General features: G+C 48.3%; 1 protein-coding gene across 2 annotated transcripts; it reads right to left on the reverse strand.

Annotated features, from left to right (window-relative positions):
* Nucleotides 1-1,670: 1,670 nt before the first annotated feature.
* Nucleotides 1,671-12,728, reverse strand: Sectm1a (secreted and transmembrane 1A). 2 transcript variants are annotated; one of them, NM_001013043.1, is made up of 6 exons: nucleotides 12,594-12,657; nucleotides 5,349-5,504; nucleotides 4,421-4,729; nucleotides 3,447-3,500; nucleotides 3,087-3,223; nucleotides 1,671-2,555 (listed from the first exon to the last, which is right to left on the reverse strand). In NM_001013043.1, exons 2-6 carry the CDS (start codon nucleotides 5,437-5,439, stop codon nucleotides 2,541-2,543), a joined length of 606 nt encoding a protein of 201 aa, NP_001013061.1. In that variant the 5' UTR covers nucleotides 5,440-5,504; nucleotides 12,594-12,657; the 3' UTR covers nucleotides 1,671-2,540. The 2 variants fall into 2 exon arrangements, with proteins under 2 accessions (NP_001013061.1, XP_006247947.1); XM_006247885.5 differs by lacking the exon at nucleotides 3,087-3,223 and having other exon boundaries at nucleotides 1,675-2,555; nucleotides 12,594-12,728.
* Nucleotides 12,729-15,448: the final 2,720 nt, after the last annotated feature.

Consider the following 15,448-nt stretch of genomic DNA (forward strand, 5'->3'; position numbering starts at 1 on the left):
GGTGAGTTGGAGGTCCCATGACACAGATGTATCATCTACATGACACAGATGTGCACATGTACAGTGTAGGTGTAGATGAGTTTCTTGGGACTAGCTTCCTACTCTATGAGAGGTAACATGTTTGAAGGCAGGCAGCATCTGCCCAGGTGGCCCTTGAAGGTTCCTATAAGAATTCTATGTCCTCCCCTTGACAGAAAGAACCGGGACAGGGAGCATAGTGGGACTCAGTCCCTGACAGACAAAACCTGAAAAGACAGAAACCATAAGGACGAGAATAGTTGAAGCCTCTGACTCAGTTTCCTTCTGGAATCCCTGTTGCTGCCAGGGGCAGAGGGACTTCGTGGATTTGGAAGTTTCCCCTTTTCAGTAGAGGTTCAGAAATGACTTTTGATAGAGCTTCCTACATCAGCACATGTGACTGGTTTAGAAAACACATGACAAGCTTCAAATTGAGACACATAGGGCCCTGAGCTGTTAAGTTTCAGAGGAGACCGGGAGAACTGATAGGCTGCAACAAGACCCATGGATGTTCTGTTATCATTCAATTTGATTACATTTAGAAGGACAGTGAATCACCTCTCCATATGTCTATGCCAGTATTTCCACAAAAATGTAAGTGAGGAGGATGTGGCTAGCATTACCCTATGGGCCAGGATTGGAATTCCAGGTTGAACAGAGAAGAGACAGCAAGCCAAATATTGTAGCCTACAGCTTTAATCCCAGTACTTGGGAGGCAAAGGCAGTTGGATCTCTGAGAGTTCAAGGCCAGCCTGATCTACACAGCGAGTTCTAGGACACCAGGGTTAAACAGAGAAACCCTATCTTGAAAAACCAGTAAAGAGAAGAGACAGCAAGCTGAGCACCCTCATTGGGTTTTTCTGCCTCCTGAATGAACACAATGTTTCCGGATGCTTCATGGTTTTGTTACCAGGCCTTTCCCACTGATAGACTGTGTCCTCAAACTGAGACAAAGTAACCCTTTCTTCCCTAAGCTGCCTGTTTCAGTTATTTTGTTCCAACAAGAAAAGTAACTGACAGATGGTCTCACAAGCCCAGCACTGAGATCACCTTACTTTGACCTGACAAGTCTTTCTGCGTCTGGTCACAGGTTGCAGCCTCAGAGATATCATAGTCTGGAGGCCGCAGGTACTAGGCAGCATTGCTGGTCTCAGCTTTCATTCAGGTACCAGTGTGTGAGGTTTCTGGTAGATTTTTATGTTGTTGACTAACAATTGTATTTCCCAGCTGATCTGCTGGTCTCATCATTGGCTTATTATATTTATTTAAAGATTAGTATCTAGAATAAAGTGTGGCACATATAGTGTTCAGTAACAGGGCTCAGCAGGTAAAAGCATTTACCTGATGACCTAGATTTTATTTTTTGGAATCTATGTAAAAGCCAGATTTGGTGTGTGTATCTGTCATCTGGGCACTCTTGGCACTTGTGAGGTAGAGATGGGAGAATTGTTTGGATGCTCATGGGCTAGCTAGGTTGCAACATATACCACAGTAGCAGAATCAAGAGAGATTCTGCCTCAAAACAAGGTGAAAGGCAATAAGTGACTCCCAAAATTTGTCCTCTGCCCTTCATAATGCACCCTGGCATGTCTATACCCATACTCATACACAACGCAATGATAATAAAATAATAAATAAAAGTAAATAAAGTATGGATTTTCTATCAAAAATCTTTTTTTTTATTGTAAGGAAAAAAATAACATTGTAACCAGGACAGAAGGTCAGTAAAAAACAGTGGATAGTGGCTACGAATCAGGGAGTTGGGGCTGGAGGAGGGGTCTGCTAAAGAGAAACCCCCAGGGAATCCCGAGATTCTCTATGACCCTCAGAGAGCAATGCCTGGCAACCAACACCTGCACTCTTTCATAGAACCCTGTTCTGACAGCACTCTGCCTTGCAGGGGCTGGAGAGGGGAGGTGATTCATCTTAAAGTCCTATCTCCCTATTTTGGCCCTTGGAACCTGACATCTGGGTTTCCCAAACTCGTTTCCATTGTCAGTCAGAAAGCAGGTATGTTCCCACGTTCTACCTGAAGCAAACCTTGGTGCAGCATCAGGCTTACGCTGGAGATCTTTGGGTAGTGGAGAGACCCTGACCTCAGAGGTTTAGCAGAAGAAAAGGAGTCCATGCTGAGCGTCAAGAGCTGTGCTGCTTTGGAATTCCCAATTTGGGGAAGAGTTGAGGAGCTGATCAGATGACTGAAGACCATAGTCAGGAAGCTATATTCTTGTTCATGTGACCAAAAATGCCTAAACTGTTTTCCAACTTCCAAGGTCCTTCTTCAGTGAGTCACTGTCCCCTCTTCTGCACAGAACCAAGAGCTCCATTACCCTCAGGGAAAGGTCTTTTGTGCCCAGCAAACTGAACAAAGTCTTTTGCACTGTCAATCATGTAATGATGATTCCATGATGTTTGGGGTTCCAGAGGCCTCCAAGGAGGAAGAACATGATAAGCCCATGCTGGTGGCCTCTCTCTGGAATCAACTCTGCAGGCAGCTCCATTAGCTTCCACTGGGCACAGACTTAGAACCTCCTTACCTAGACAGAGAGATGAGAGGGGGTCGGGGGTGAACTCCTGAACTGAGATCTCTGTACAGATGGGAACAGGCATGTGCAGATGACCTACCATCTCATACTCTGCATATGTGAATGGCCATGCCACCTAGCTAAGAACACTCAGCTTTTGTTACATGCTTCCTCCCAGAAAAGCCTGGGGATAAGGCTAGGAAGGACTTACTTCCAGGGCATCATAGGCCTGAAACACCCTGGATCAGAAACACAAGTTCCCAAGAGTCCTGAGAGGATCCTGTAGACTCAAGACTCTCCAAAGAATTCCAGGGTCAAAATAAACCTTGAGAACAGATGGTCCTTGCAGGCCTAATTTGGGGCCTATATTCTTAGCTGTATCAGGCTAAAAAAAAAGTTCTTGGATTGGACCCTGCTGTCTTGATCCTGTGTAGGCTCTACAATCCCTCTGAACCCCTTTTGCAGCAGAACTCAGGGTCGCCCCAAGGCAGTGCCAGGGAAGGATGCCAGGAACACCCCACCCACAGGCATTGAGGTACATACCCAATGGGGCTTCTGGGAACGGCAGTGCCTGTAGCAGATAAGTGCAAGGATTCCTGGGACTCCCAAGGCCAAAACAGCAATGATGACTCCCATAAGGGTCCCAGGCTTGGCCTCTAGCTGGGAGCTCTTGACTTGATCTGAAGTGGGTCAGGAAGTCAGGGATGAGGGTTTCCATCACTGGCTCCCAGTCCTATTTTCCCCAATATCTGCCACCTGCTGATCCCACATCCTGGGCAGTTATACCTCCTGGGCATGTACAAGGAGGGCTAAGGGTGAAGGGGCCCAGGGGGGCAGTGCTTAGCTCCATGGTATCAGGAGTGGCTGGAACGCACAGCCTAGAGACAGGGTTATGACACCTACCTGGGAGGGATGTGAACAGCCTCGTGTCTGTGACCTTGTCCTCATTTGAAGGCTCTGCCAGAGACATACCATCAGGTTGAGTGTTATGTGAATCCAACCCTAATTCCCGCTGCAGGAGTCCTGCTGGCTGGTTCCAGGAGGACAGATGTAAGGCTCACCTTTAGGGATTCATTGATTGTGACAGAATGAACTCGTGTGGGGAGGGTGGCAGCCAGATGGAGCCTGGGGGAGGAGGTGCTTTACAGGTACAGAAAGGGTGAACTGGGCAGTGGGTTTCAGGATGGGAGGGACCCATTTCTAGGTGCAGTAAGGATGGGTGTGCTTACAGCACATCAGGGGGTATGCTGGCCTCTAGAGGGATGTAAGGGTGGCACAGAGGGGTGTCAGGAGAACAGAAGTCTTTGTAAACAAATTGTGAAAGTAGCTATGGTAGTGCTGTTCTAGATAGCCTTAAATGTCAATGTGACATAGCCTAGAACCACATGAGAAAGAAGTCTGTGTTGAGGGACTGCCTGGATCAGATAGACCTTGGGCATGTCTGTGGGGGGTTGTCTTGATAGTCAACTGATACAGGAGAGTCCAGTCTACTATAGATGGCACCATTCCCAGAGCAAGTAGTCCTGATCTAGATAAGAAAGATAGGGAAGTTGGCATACACCTAGAATTCCAACATTTAAGAGGCAGAGGCAGAGAGGCAGAGAGGCAGAGAGATTCCTGTGAATTCAGACCAGCCAAAGCTACTCAGAGAGAGAGAGAGAGAGAGAGAGAGAGAGAGAGAGAGAGAGAGAGAGAGGAAGAAGGAGGAGGAAGAAGAGGAGGAGGAAGAGGAAGGAAGAAGAGGAGGAGGAAGAGGAGGAGGAAGAGGGAAGACGGAGGAGAGAAAGGAAAAGGGAAGGTCACAGTACTTCTCTGCCACACTCTACACACTGGCCTTTATCCCCTCCCACCTCCTTGCTCCACAGCCCTTACCTCACCTGAAACATTCAGGGTGATGTTTCTGTAATATCTCTGGCGTCCATGCAGCTGCCACAAGTATATCCCTCTGTGGTCGTCCTGGGCGTCTTTGATGACAAGCTGTGCCTGCCCCCCTTGAACATGGAGCTCCCACCCACTCCAAGAGAAGTTTCCTTGGGGCTTTTTCTTGAAGATGGTCCTGTCCTTCCCATGGGCAGTCAGCTGGATGGTGACATCGGTGAAGGTGTTAGAGATGTTACAGCTCATCACTGCAGGCCTGCCTCTAGGCACAGACACAATGTTCTCCGTGCAGATAGGTCTGTCCCAGCCTGTATGGAGAGGAGATCACATATGGGCAAGGTGGAGCTGTATGTAGGACAGTTGCTGGCTGCTCTTGCAGGCCATGGGCAGAGAGATAGAATGGGATATTTCACACTGATGAGGCCAAAAATAGGCACACACTGTGTGGAAGGACAGAATGGCGCTGATGTCACCGGGGATTTTTTGATCTGGAGAGCTATGTTGGGGGAACTCCCTGGGACTTGTTTTCTACCCCCATTTGATGGTCCTGAGTATCTGCTGTCCTAAAGGTCCAGATGATGCTTCGGCTGCTGGACAAGGCTGGATGTATCCAGAGGCCATTAGGCAGACCCTCAGTTATGTGGTACTCTTGTTGCCTGGCAAAGACTCCCTTGCAGTCTGGGTGTGGTTTGGGCAGTCCCACTGGTGATCTAACATCAGCTCCAAGTGTGACTGGTCCTTTGTTGTCAGCCACCCTCAGAGATACATAGTTCACACTCCCGTAGCCCAGGGGACACCAGTCCTCCTGTCCATCCTCGGTAATGAGTCTGCTGGGTGGCAGTAATCACCTAGATCTAACCTTGGTTTGTCCTTCCTAACCTGTCTGGGCCCTTGCATCCTTCCCTCTGGCAGAAGACCCACACCTACTTTTATTCTGAGCATTCAGGGAAACAACCATGAGGAGGATGCTGAACAGCCTGAGAGTAGGGATGGTGGACACCACAGGACGGGTCAGCATGGCCAGTCGGTGGGGTGGGAGGCCTTAGGAGACCGTTGTCCTCTCCAGATGTCTGGGAACACTCCCTAGAAGGAAAGCACAGAGGTCGGAGGCTTGTTGAGGCTGCTGCTGAGCCTGGTAGGAGTGGTCCTAGCCTGGCTAGGGGTGTGCAGTCCCTGAGCTTTTGACCAGCCCTGCCTGAATACCTGAGCTTCTGCGGGACTCTGAGCTGCCAGTAGTGCCCCCTTCTCCTGACCAATACTTGATGAGGTGTCATTGGCTGTGGTAAAGCAATGAGGCAAATGCTTGAAATGAGGAGCAAGTCCCACCACGCTCAACACATTATGCAATTCTGTAGAACTTTCCACAGAGCTAGCAGCTGCCTGGATTGCACTTACGGGAATGAAATCATGGCAGAGACAACATGTGAAGTCACTTGTTAGTTATTTATTTAGACAGTATCATGCTATGTAGCTTGGATGACCTTAATTTGTATCTCCTTGCCTCAACCTCCCAAGTGCTGGAATTATAGAAAGAAACATTGAATTTTTCTTGTTGCCGACTTCTCTCTCTCTCTCTCTCTCTCTCTCTCTCTCTCTCTCTCTCTCTCTCTCTCTCTCTTCCCCCCCTCTCTCTTGCCCTTCCTTCTTTCCTTTTTTTGTTCTTTCTTACTTTTTTCTTTCTTTGTTTGTTTTCTTTTTTATTTTTTAGATGAAGCTCTGGCTGACTTGGAACATACTTTGTAGCTTGTCCTGGCCTAAGAGCAGAGATACACTTACTCCCGCCTCTGGAGTGCTGGGATAAAATGCTCCACCATTCCCAGCTCCTATATTTTACATCAGCCTGCATGCACCAAGTCACAGTAACAGACTTACAAAGGACATAGCCTCAGTATCCAGTACCCATAGTCCACACAGGGTTCCTTCTTGGTTTAGACAAACCCATCCAGAGGTGCAGTGCTTAATCTTGGGTTACGTGAATGGAATTCCAAAGTCTCAAATTCCTGCCCTACTCTGTGCTCGACCTACATCTCCACCCTCACTCACATTGCTGCCGCTTCAGATACAACCTGTCTCCAACCTCCTGGGAGCAGACTGGGCCAGGTAAAGGGGATCCCCCTCCTAAGCCATGTTCCAAGACATTCCAGGGTGACAGGTATTACCTTGAAGTTGGGTCTGTGTTATGTGGTTCCAGGACTATGATGGAGTATCTATGAGTTTTAGGACAGGAGGAGTTATTTTTAATTTTATTTTTACAACTTTTTCCAGACAAGCATGTAGAAAGAAAAATTTAATCCACCAACATGGCTGCTCTGACAAGGGATCACATTCAAAGACCTTCTAAATCTGTGTGATCCGGCTGGAATACAGTCATGTGTTTAATCCCAGAAGGCAGGCAAGCAAATCTCCGAGTTCTAGTAAACCAGTTCGGCTGAGTTGGCAGAGAGGCAGTATAGGGGAATTTAGTTTATGGCTGTGCAGTTTGTGGAGTTCAGAGGCAGTTTTACCAGGACAGTTTTAAGTCAGGTTGCAGACTAGACACAGGTGAGGACAGAACAAGTCAGCCAGAAGTTTAGAACAGATTGCTAGAGTTCATTTGAGACCAGGAAGAGTAATTAAGTCAGAAGCTGAGTAAAGCCAGTTTGAATCAGTCAGTGTGGAGGGGAGTTTAAGCCAGAACACCTGGGTTGAACCAGCCAGCCAGAGTTCAGAAAGAGCTAAGAAAAATTATTCAACAGAAGGCCTCTGAGATGACAATTACGTCAGATGAATAAAATTTACGTTTACACAATCGTGTTGTAATCTTAGACCTTGGGAGGTAGAGGGATGAAGATTGGAAGATCAAGGTCTGCTCCCATTGCATAATAAAGTCAAGGCCAATCTAGGACACATGAAACCCTGTCTCAAAAACCAAAAACAGCAGTATTATTTTCTTTTTAATTTAGAGACAGGGTCTTTCTATCTATCCCAGGCTGACCTTGAACTTGAGGTTCTCCTGAATGTTGGAATTAGAGGTATGTCCACTCTAGGACTTTTTAAAAATTTTCTAATTTATTGTTGGAAGAAGGGAAGATTGCTTAAGCCACTACATTTCTCACATACTCCTTCAAAAATAACCTGCAACAGAAAACCATGAGACAAGCTAGTCATGGTGGCTCACACCTGTTATTCCAACACTGGGGTGCCGAGGCGGGAAGATTTCCATGTGCTTGGGCCAGCCCGAGGTACAGATTGAGACTCTGCCTCACTACTACCAAAGTTCTCTCCACCCCTTTCCCAAAGAAAAAGCAAGGGAAAGGCATATGATAGAAACTGCTGGATAGACACAAGCTGAGAGAAGCCAGAAGCATATAAAAACATCCTTTCGTGTACATTCTGTGTATTCTCTGTGTGTGTGTGTGTTGTGTGTGTGTGTATGCACACACAAAAATGAGATCATTTTATGTAACGCTTAGTTACACCACCTCCCTATACTCTGTCTCTCCCTGTCATACCATTTGTCCCTTAAGATATTTGTCTACTGAGTGACTGTGGCCTCATTGGGAGTTAAGCCAATACAGTGTAGCTAGTGAAGGCTTACAGGATCTGGTGAGCTGATACAGTGTAGCTAGTCAGGATGAGGTCCTACTGGATCTGGTGAGCCATACCCAATAGGACTGATATCTTAGACACTCAGGCATAGAGATGAAGGCCATCTGACCCTGAGGCAGAGATGAGATTGGTGCAGCCACAATTCCTGACCTCCCAGAGCCTCACGACAGAAACTGACCCTCTCAAGTCAGTATGTAATATTCTGGACATGATTATAACCCCCATTTTTGGCACCAGGACTGTGGGAGAATAAATTCCTGGACTCACAGCACAGGGAGCACAGAGAGCACGGGAGCACGGAGAGCACGGGAGCACGGAGAGCACGGGAGCACGGGAGCACGGAGAGCAAGGGAGCACGGAGAGCACGGGAGCACAGAGAGCACGGGAGCACGGAGAGCACGGGAGCACAGAGAGCACGGGAGCACGGAGAGCACGGGAGCACGGAGAGCACGGGAGCCAGTGCTCTTTTCCCAGGACTTCTTGCTCCTGGAGGGTTTCTATTTTGCACACTGCCCTTGCTAAGCCTTGCCAGTTTCTCATGGGGTTATCTGACTTCCGACTGGTTTATGAAACATTTGTGTTTAGAGAAGCACATTGTCTGCCTTACACAAGGCTAATTCCTTTTTTGGTTACGCCTCTCTCTCTCTCTCTCTCATCTCTTTTCCTCAGTAATGAGAAGTTCTGTACACAGATACTTTCCTCGTTTCTTTTTCCTTCCAAAGCTTCAAGTTTTAGTTTTAAAATGTTTACCAGAGGCTGAAGAGACGGCTCAGTTGGTAAAGTGCTAAGCAAGAGAACCTGAGTTTGACCCTTAGAACCTACATTAAAAGCTCAGGTATTGTGAGTTCAAGGACAGTCTGGTCTACAGAGTGAGTTCCAGGACTTCCAGGGCTACACAGAGAAACCCTGTCTTGAGTGCCCTCTCTAAAACCTAAAAAAGTCAGGTATTAGCCAGGCTTGGTGGCACACACCTTTAATTCCAGCACTCTGGAGGTAAAGGCAGGTGAATCTCTGAGTTTGAGGTTAGCCTGGTCTACAAAGGCAGTTCCAGGACAGAAAAACCCTGTCTCCAAAACAAAACAACAAAAAGTCAGGTATGAGGGCTGGAGCAATGGTTCGGCAGTTAAGAACACATGCTGCTCTTCCCCGGGACCTGGATTTGATTCCCAGAACGCACATGCTGATTTATAGTAGTCTGTAACTCTAGTCCTGGATCCCCCAGGGGGCTCTCCTGGCCTCTAAGGGCACTAGGTACCCAGGTGTATAATATATATCCAGACATAAATGCAGGCAAAACACCCATGTAGCTGTTAGGCCCAGTTCTTCCTTTCAGCCCCATGCTCCCAGAAATAAAACTCAGAATCAAAATATATTTATACATACCTTAGCAATATAGGTAGGCTCTTCTCTGATTAGATCATAATTTAAGACAAGCCATTTATTTTAACCTACATTCTGCCATGTGGCTGGTTACCTGTGCTCAGGTTACCATGTTTCCGTCTCCTCATGCCTCTCTGGGTGATGTCCCCCCTGGCTCTATCCCAGAATTCTTTCTGCCTTCCGGATGCCCCACAGTCTATGCTATCCTTTCCTACATGCCATAGTTTTTTTTTTTAATTGACAGGTGAGACATCTATACAATATACAAGATATTCTTGCTATACACCCACACAGGTAAGATTAAAGTATTTTAATTAAAAAAACAAAGATCAGACATGGTGGCACATGCTCACCATCTCGCCACTGGGAAGTGGAAATAGGAAGATCCCTGGCTTGCTGGCCAGCTAGCCTAGCCTAGCCTACTTGGTAAGCTCAGGCCAATAAGAAAGCATGTTTCAAAAATGCAATGTGGGGGGTTGGGGATTTAGCTCAGTGGTAGAGCGCTTGCCTAGCAAGCGCAAGGCCCTGGGTTTGGTCCCCAGCTCCGAAAAAAAGAAAAAAAATGCAATGTGGACAGTGTCTGAGGAGTAACACCTTCCACAAGTGTTTACATGTATCCACCCGCACATGTGCACCCTTACACATGCATACGTGCACTCGAGTGTGCACCCATGTGCACACACACAGGACTTTTTTTGCTAAGTTCTCAGATCTGCCCGGAAAGTCATGTTGAAAACTCAAGAGTATGAGAGTCCACCATGTGCAGCCGTTGCACTGGGTAAGCAGGACTGGCTGCCCACCAAACCAGGAGCCCTGACACCAAGCACCTGTGGCCTTGCCTTGGGCATCCACCTTTACCTTACAGGTTTCAGCAAGCATCTTTGACACCTGACTCAGCATCTGGCCAAATAATCTCCCCTCCTTGGTTTTTATCTTCCTCAAGATCTGTTTCCCAGCCAGAACTGTCTCCTAACATTGCAACTTCTTTCCTTAGAACCAGAAGTTTGCCAGAACCTACTCCACACCTACAAACTCAGCTTTTTAGTGTTTCCCACCCCTGCCCATCACCAGGATTCACATAACCAGTTCTCCAGCATTCTGAGTTTCTTGGGACCTGTGTGGGTGGAAACATCTAGAAAGGTGTGGCCATTCTCTTGGGGGGCTTTCCATCTCTGATAAGATCTACCTAACACTTTCCCTGAGACAATGTTATGAAACACTTTCTCCAATTCAAATGTTTCTGCCAGGACACAACCTCCTAAGTGATAGCTTTGCTGGGTCCCTGGGACTCTGTTCTGCTCTCAGAACTGCAGCCACTGAAGAGTGGGCCCTATCTGGGGTGCTGTCCCACCTGAAACTGGGCTATGCTGGGGCTGAATCTTATCTTAACCTCCATCTGCTTCACTTCTCTGTCCAGAGGGAGACTCGGCCACTTCTGGGTTTTGTTTCTCACATGTCCCTTCTTCAGTAGACAACACCTCTGGGCTAGTGTTGGCAGTGGGACAGGGGACATCACTGGGTTTCTTTGGCTGTAGGTGTCTCACTGGATCATGGATATAAAATATATCACTCAGGCTCAGCACCATTGTGTCATCTGCCCTGGAACTTTGGCAAGTCATCTAAAGCCACCTCTCAGGCTAGCCAAGGCCACTCTCTTGTCACAGAAGTCTGTCCTGTGGTGGCCTAAGCTTTTTTAGATCCCTTCTGGAGACCACTGAAGAATTTCTGGCCTCAGAGACACTACCTTTATTCTTGACCATCAGTAGACTTCTGCCTCCTGGGCCACAGGCTCTTTCTTCACTGCCTGAAGATGCCCTTTCAGAGACAGTGCTATAGCGCCCAGCTTAGTCAGAAGCACAGTGGACCCGGCTCAGATGCTGCCTGAAGGAAGGCAGCCAGCACTTCCCTTTTAGTGACTTGTTGTGTGTGTCCACTCCATGTCAAGCCCCCATGAAGTTTACGTCCACTGGCATGCGGCTAGAAAAGGTTGCTGACACAGAAAGCCTCCACCTTTGCTGGAAGCAGATATTCCCCTCCCTGTAAGGACCCAAGACCTTTCAGGGCCTTACTTTTCTTTTCTTTTTTCTTTTTTTCCCCGGAGCTGGGGACCGAACCCAGGGCCTTGCGCTTGCTAGGCAAGCGCTCTACCACTGAGCTAAATCCCCAACCCCTGGGCCTTACTTTCCAGAGACACTTTATAGCTGCCCAAGGGAATCAGGCTCAGCCCTGGCCTCTTGAATACAACTCTTATACTCAAGACAGATAACTTGTTTTTTAAACTGCAGATATCAACTTGAAGGTGGGATGTATCTCAAAGGAAAAACTGAAAGGGAGAGTGGGAAGGAGCCACCGAGCACCCTGGTGTCTGGCCTGAAGCATGTGTGTGCATGTGCATGTGTGGATGTATAAGTGTGTGTGTGTGCACATGGGGATGTGTATATGTGGATGTGTGTGCATGTGTACAATGTGTGCATGTGTGTGCATATGTGTGCATGTGTGGATGTGTATATGTGCATGTGTTTGTGTGTGTGTATGTGTGCATGTGTATGTGTATATGTGCGTGTGTGTGTGTATGTGTGCATGTGTATGTGTGCATGTGTATGTGTATATGTGCGTGTGTGTGTATGTGTGCATGTGTATGTGTGTATGTGTATGTGTATGTGTGTGTGTGTGTGTGTGTGTGTGTGTGTGTGCGCTATGAGATGCTCATGGGCATCTGTGAGTATCCAGGATGTGGGTATGAGAGGGCAAAAGCTCAGGATGCTACATATAGGCGCATGCGCACAGCTGTGGGTGATGAGATGCTGCAGGAACCTGTGCTACCGGACGAGGGCACTTTTGTCATTCACAGGCCTGTAGCACTCTGTTGGCCCTCCCATCCTTCAAATGCTCCACATTCATGTTGAGAGGGCAGAAGGGAGGACTCCATGCTACTTGTCCCACTCTGTGAATGCTGAAGCAATTGCCTCTACTCTTCCAGAGCCAAACCTGAGGCACCTGAAACACACAGGTCCTTCTGGATGTTGTCCACAACCCTGACCCTGTCTCCTGTGTTTCCTGAATCCCAACCGCCTGTCCGATGGCCCAGCTCTGCCTTTGCTCATCCCTTATCTGAGACAGCCATTCCCACCGCACAGAATCCTCAACCTTCAGACCACCTGCCTGCCCTCTAGTCCTTGCTTCCTGCACACCCCAGCCTCTCACCTGTCTCTTCTTCAGCAAGCTCCCCAATGTTACCGCCACTGCTGCCACTGGATGTCTGATCTTGTCCAACCTAGTAGGAAACTGAAAGCCTGGAGGGAGGGGCTAGACGAGGCAGCCTGTTCTGTTCCTTTCCTTGCCAGCAGTCTGTAGGAAGCCACTCGACTTTCAGGAACTTCTCTGAGTTAACATTAACAGTGCCATGAGTTTCTTAAGTGATTCTGTCATGAATATGTTTTGATTAGAAGCCTCATGCAAACTTCATTAGCTGCATATCAGGAACACTTGAGGAGGGTCCAGGCTTCTTCTAGGAAATCCCTGGCTGGAGCTGGTGTTTGATTCAGAGCTCAGGGCTGCTCTTTTGGGAGCTGTGTGGGTTTGCAGGGTCAGGTCAGAATGTGCCTTAGGGTTGAGCTATGGAAGACAGCTTGGTCCGTCTGGTCACCCTTGGGGTGTATGGCAGGAACACACTGAAGGGGTAAATGAAGTGGGTAGGAGTAGCATCCTTTGTCAGCCCCGCTGTAAAACACTAAAAGAGAGCTTGCTTTGCCAACCTGTACCAGGGTCCTATGCCTTGATGACAAACCCTAAAGGACGCCCTGGCCCCACCTGAAATATGTCCCTGATTCAAAGAGGTTTCAGGCATTTGACACCTGCTCCTTGCAAAGAGTTTCTGCAGCCGGCTGCAAGGATTACATTTGAGAAGCCTCACAGTGAGAAGCAGAGACTGCTGTCCGCCATTGCTACAAGGAAGGGAGGGCTGCTGTAGGCCCAGTCATGAGTAAGCTCCATGCTCGGCTCCAGCATCCTTGTGGTTCAGTAGGGCTGTGGGGTCAGCTCAGTTCCCGCACTGTGAATTTTCTCATGGACAGTGGGAACTGGAGTCTATGGCCGTAGATACAATGAGAGACCCTGAGGAAGATATGCTTGTGAGGCCCTGAAGAGGGATGGTTTACATCCCAAGTGGCTTTGTGAGCTCTGACGGGACTTGCATTTACAAAATCTATGCCCATACATTGAATGTGAGTTCAGTGGACACTAGGGCATGACCTGAGGCCCCACGGTGACTCTGTAGGGTGTCTGCAGCCTTGTGTAGATCTAATGGGAGAACCCTAAGATGTCTGCTCTATGGGTGAAGTACCCTGGAGGGGCTAGGCAGCAGGCATCCTTTTGCATACCAGGCCTTAACTTGACATGCTGGCACAGGGATGAATAGAGATCTTTGGACACTAAGAAAAGGCCCTGCAGTCTCCAGACACATGAGGTGACCAAGCCTCAAAGAAAGCTACTGATGGATAGTGGGATGTGGTGCCTCTCTGCTCTACCCTCTGCCCAACTACAGAAAGAAAAAGGAAGAAAAATAAGCTGACTACAACTGTGGGAGCCTGCCGCTGTGGGGATGAGCAGGAGGGACCAACCAGATCGACATGATATGGGGCCCAACTGTTCCCCAGGTAGAACATCTAGAACTTCGCAGGCACTCAGGAAGCAAGAAGGGCTGCCTTCCTAGGGACACATTGAGCCTGGAAGAAATGGCCAGCAGCCCAGAGCACAAAGATGACCACAGAGAACTATGTCCTCCACGCTCTTTCTTTTTCTTTTTTCTTTTTTTTTTTTTTGGTTCTTTTTTTTCGGAGCTGGGGACCGAACCCAGGGCCTTGCGCTTCCTAGGTAAGCGCTCTACCACTGAGCTAAATCCCCAGCCCCGTCCACGCTCTTTCAAAGCAGTCAAGCCACTGCCAAGTTGTCAGATTAAAAGCAAAAAGCTTACAGCCTCGAGAAAGACAGTACCAGGTTGAGTGTGGAACCCAGCAGCCGCATGGGACCCTGAGGCCAGGCGGAACTCTCGAGGGTTCTCCAGACACCCCTGTGCCATCATTTTTCACACGGGAGAGAGATCCCAGTGACCATAACCCTCACGCCCTTTATACCGTTGCCCCTGTCACCGAGACAGCAGCCCAGATTATCTTTGCCTTACTTTTTCTCCCCTCTGGCTGCATCTCTCAGGTAGGGCCACCCAGGCCTTTGTATGTCTGAAGGGGCCTCTGGCCTGTGGGGCAAAGTTTCTGGTGGTGAGGGGATAAGCGAAGGCTGGGGGTAGCAGTATCTCATCCACAGAAATTGCCCTTGACAGTCGTTAAGTTTATTTCCTCCTTCAGCGCCCACACACCATGAAAGTGAAACCAGTTTGTGCATTTTGAAAGTAATGAGGAAAGAAGAGCAAGCAGGTCAGAACAATCCAGCTGCACCCGCAGGGACAGTCACGGCAGCTTCCTCTTTACTTCTCTTTCTCCATTTCTTTTTCAGTGGTAAGCATGCTCTCAAGTCCAGCATCGAGGGTCTCCTACAAATACTCACAATCCTGTCCCAGTGTCACACGGATTCATCCTCTGCGCGGCTCTTGACTGACACCATCTCTACCAGGGGACTCTGTCATCTTGTATCTCACCCCTGGGGTTTTCATGCCTAAGTGGCCAATGGCATGAATGGTTTAGTAGCTGGTTTGGACTGGTGAGCCCTTTCTGACAGAGAGGAGCGTGTTGCAGTCTGTTCCTCCTTACAAACTCCATATGCACCAGGATTCTTTGGTTATTGTGTGTTGAGACAGGGTCTCATGTAGCCCAGGCTAGTCTGGGACTCATTAAATAGATGAGGAGTCCCCTGACCCCATCTCCCAAATGCTGGGATTGTAGGCATGTAGCCCTGTACCCAGAAATGCTGGAATTATTATTTATTTATTTGGAGACCAGGTCTTACTATGTAGCCCTGGCTAGCCTAGTATGTAGACCAGGCTGGCTTTGAACTTAAGAAATCTGCCTGCCTCTGCCTCCCAGATTCTAGGAATTTTGGGATTATTA

The sequence above is a fragment of the Rattus norvegicus genome, chromosome 10 (genome assembly GCF_036323735.1).
Source record: "Rattus norvegicus strain BN/NHsdMcwi chromosome 10, GRCr8, whole genome shotgun sequence".
NCBI lineage: Eukaryota > Metazoa > Chordata > Mammalia > Rodentia > Muridae > Rattus > Rattus norvegicus.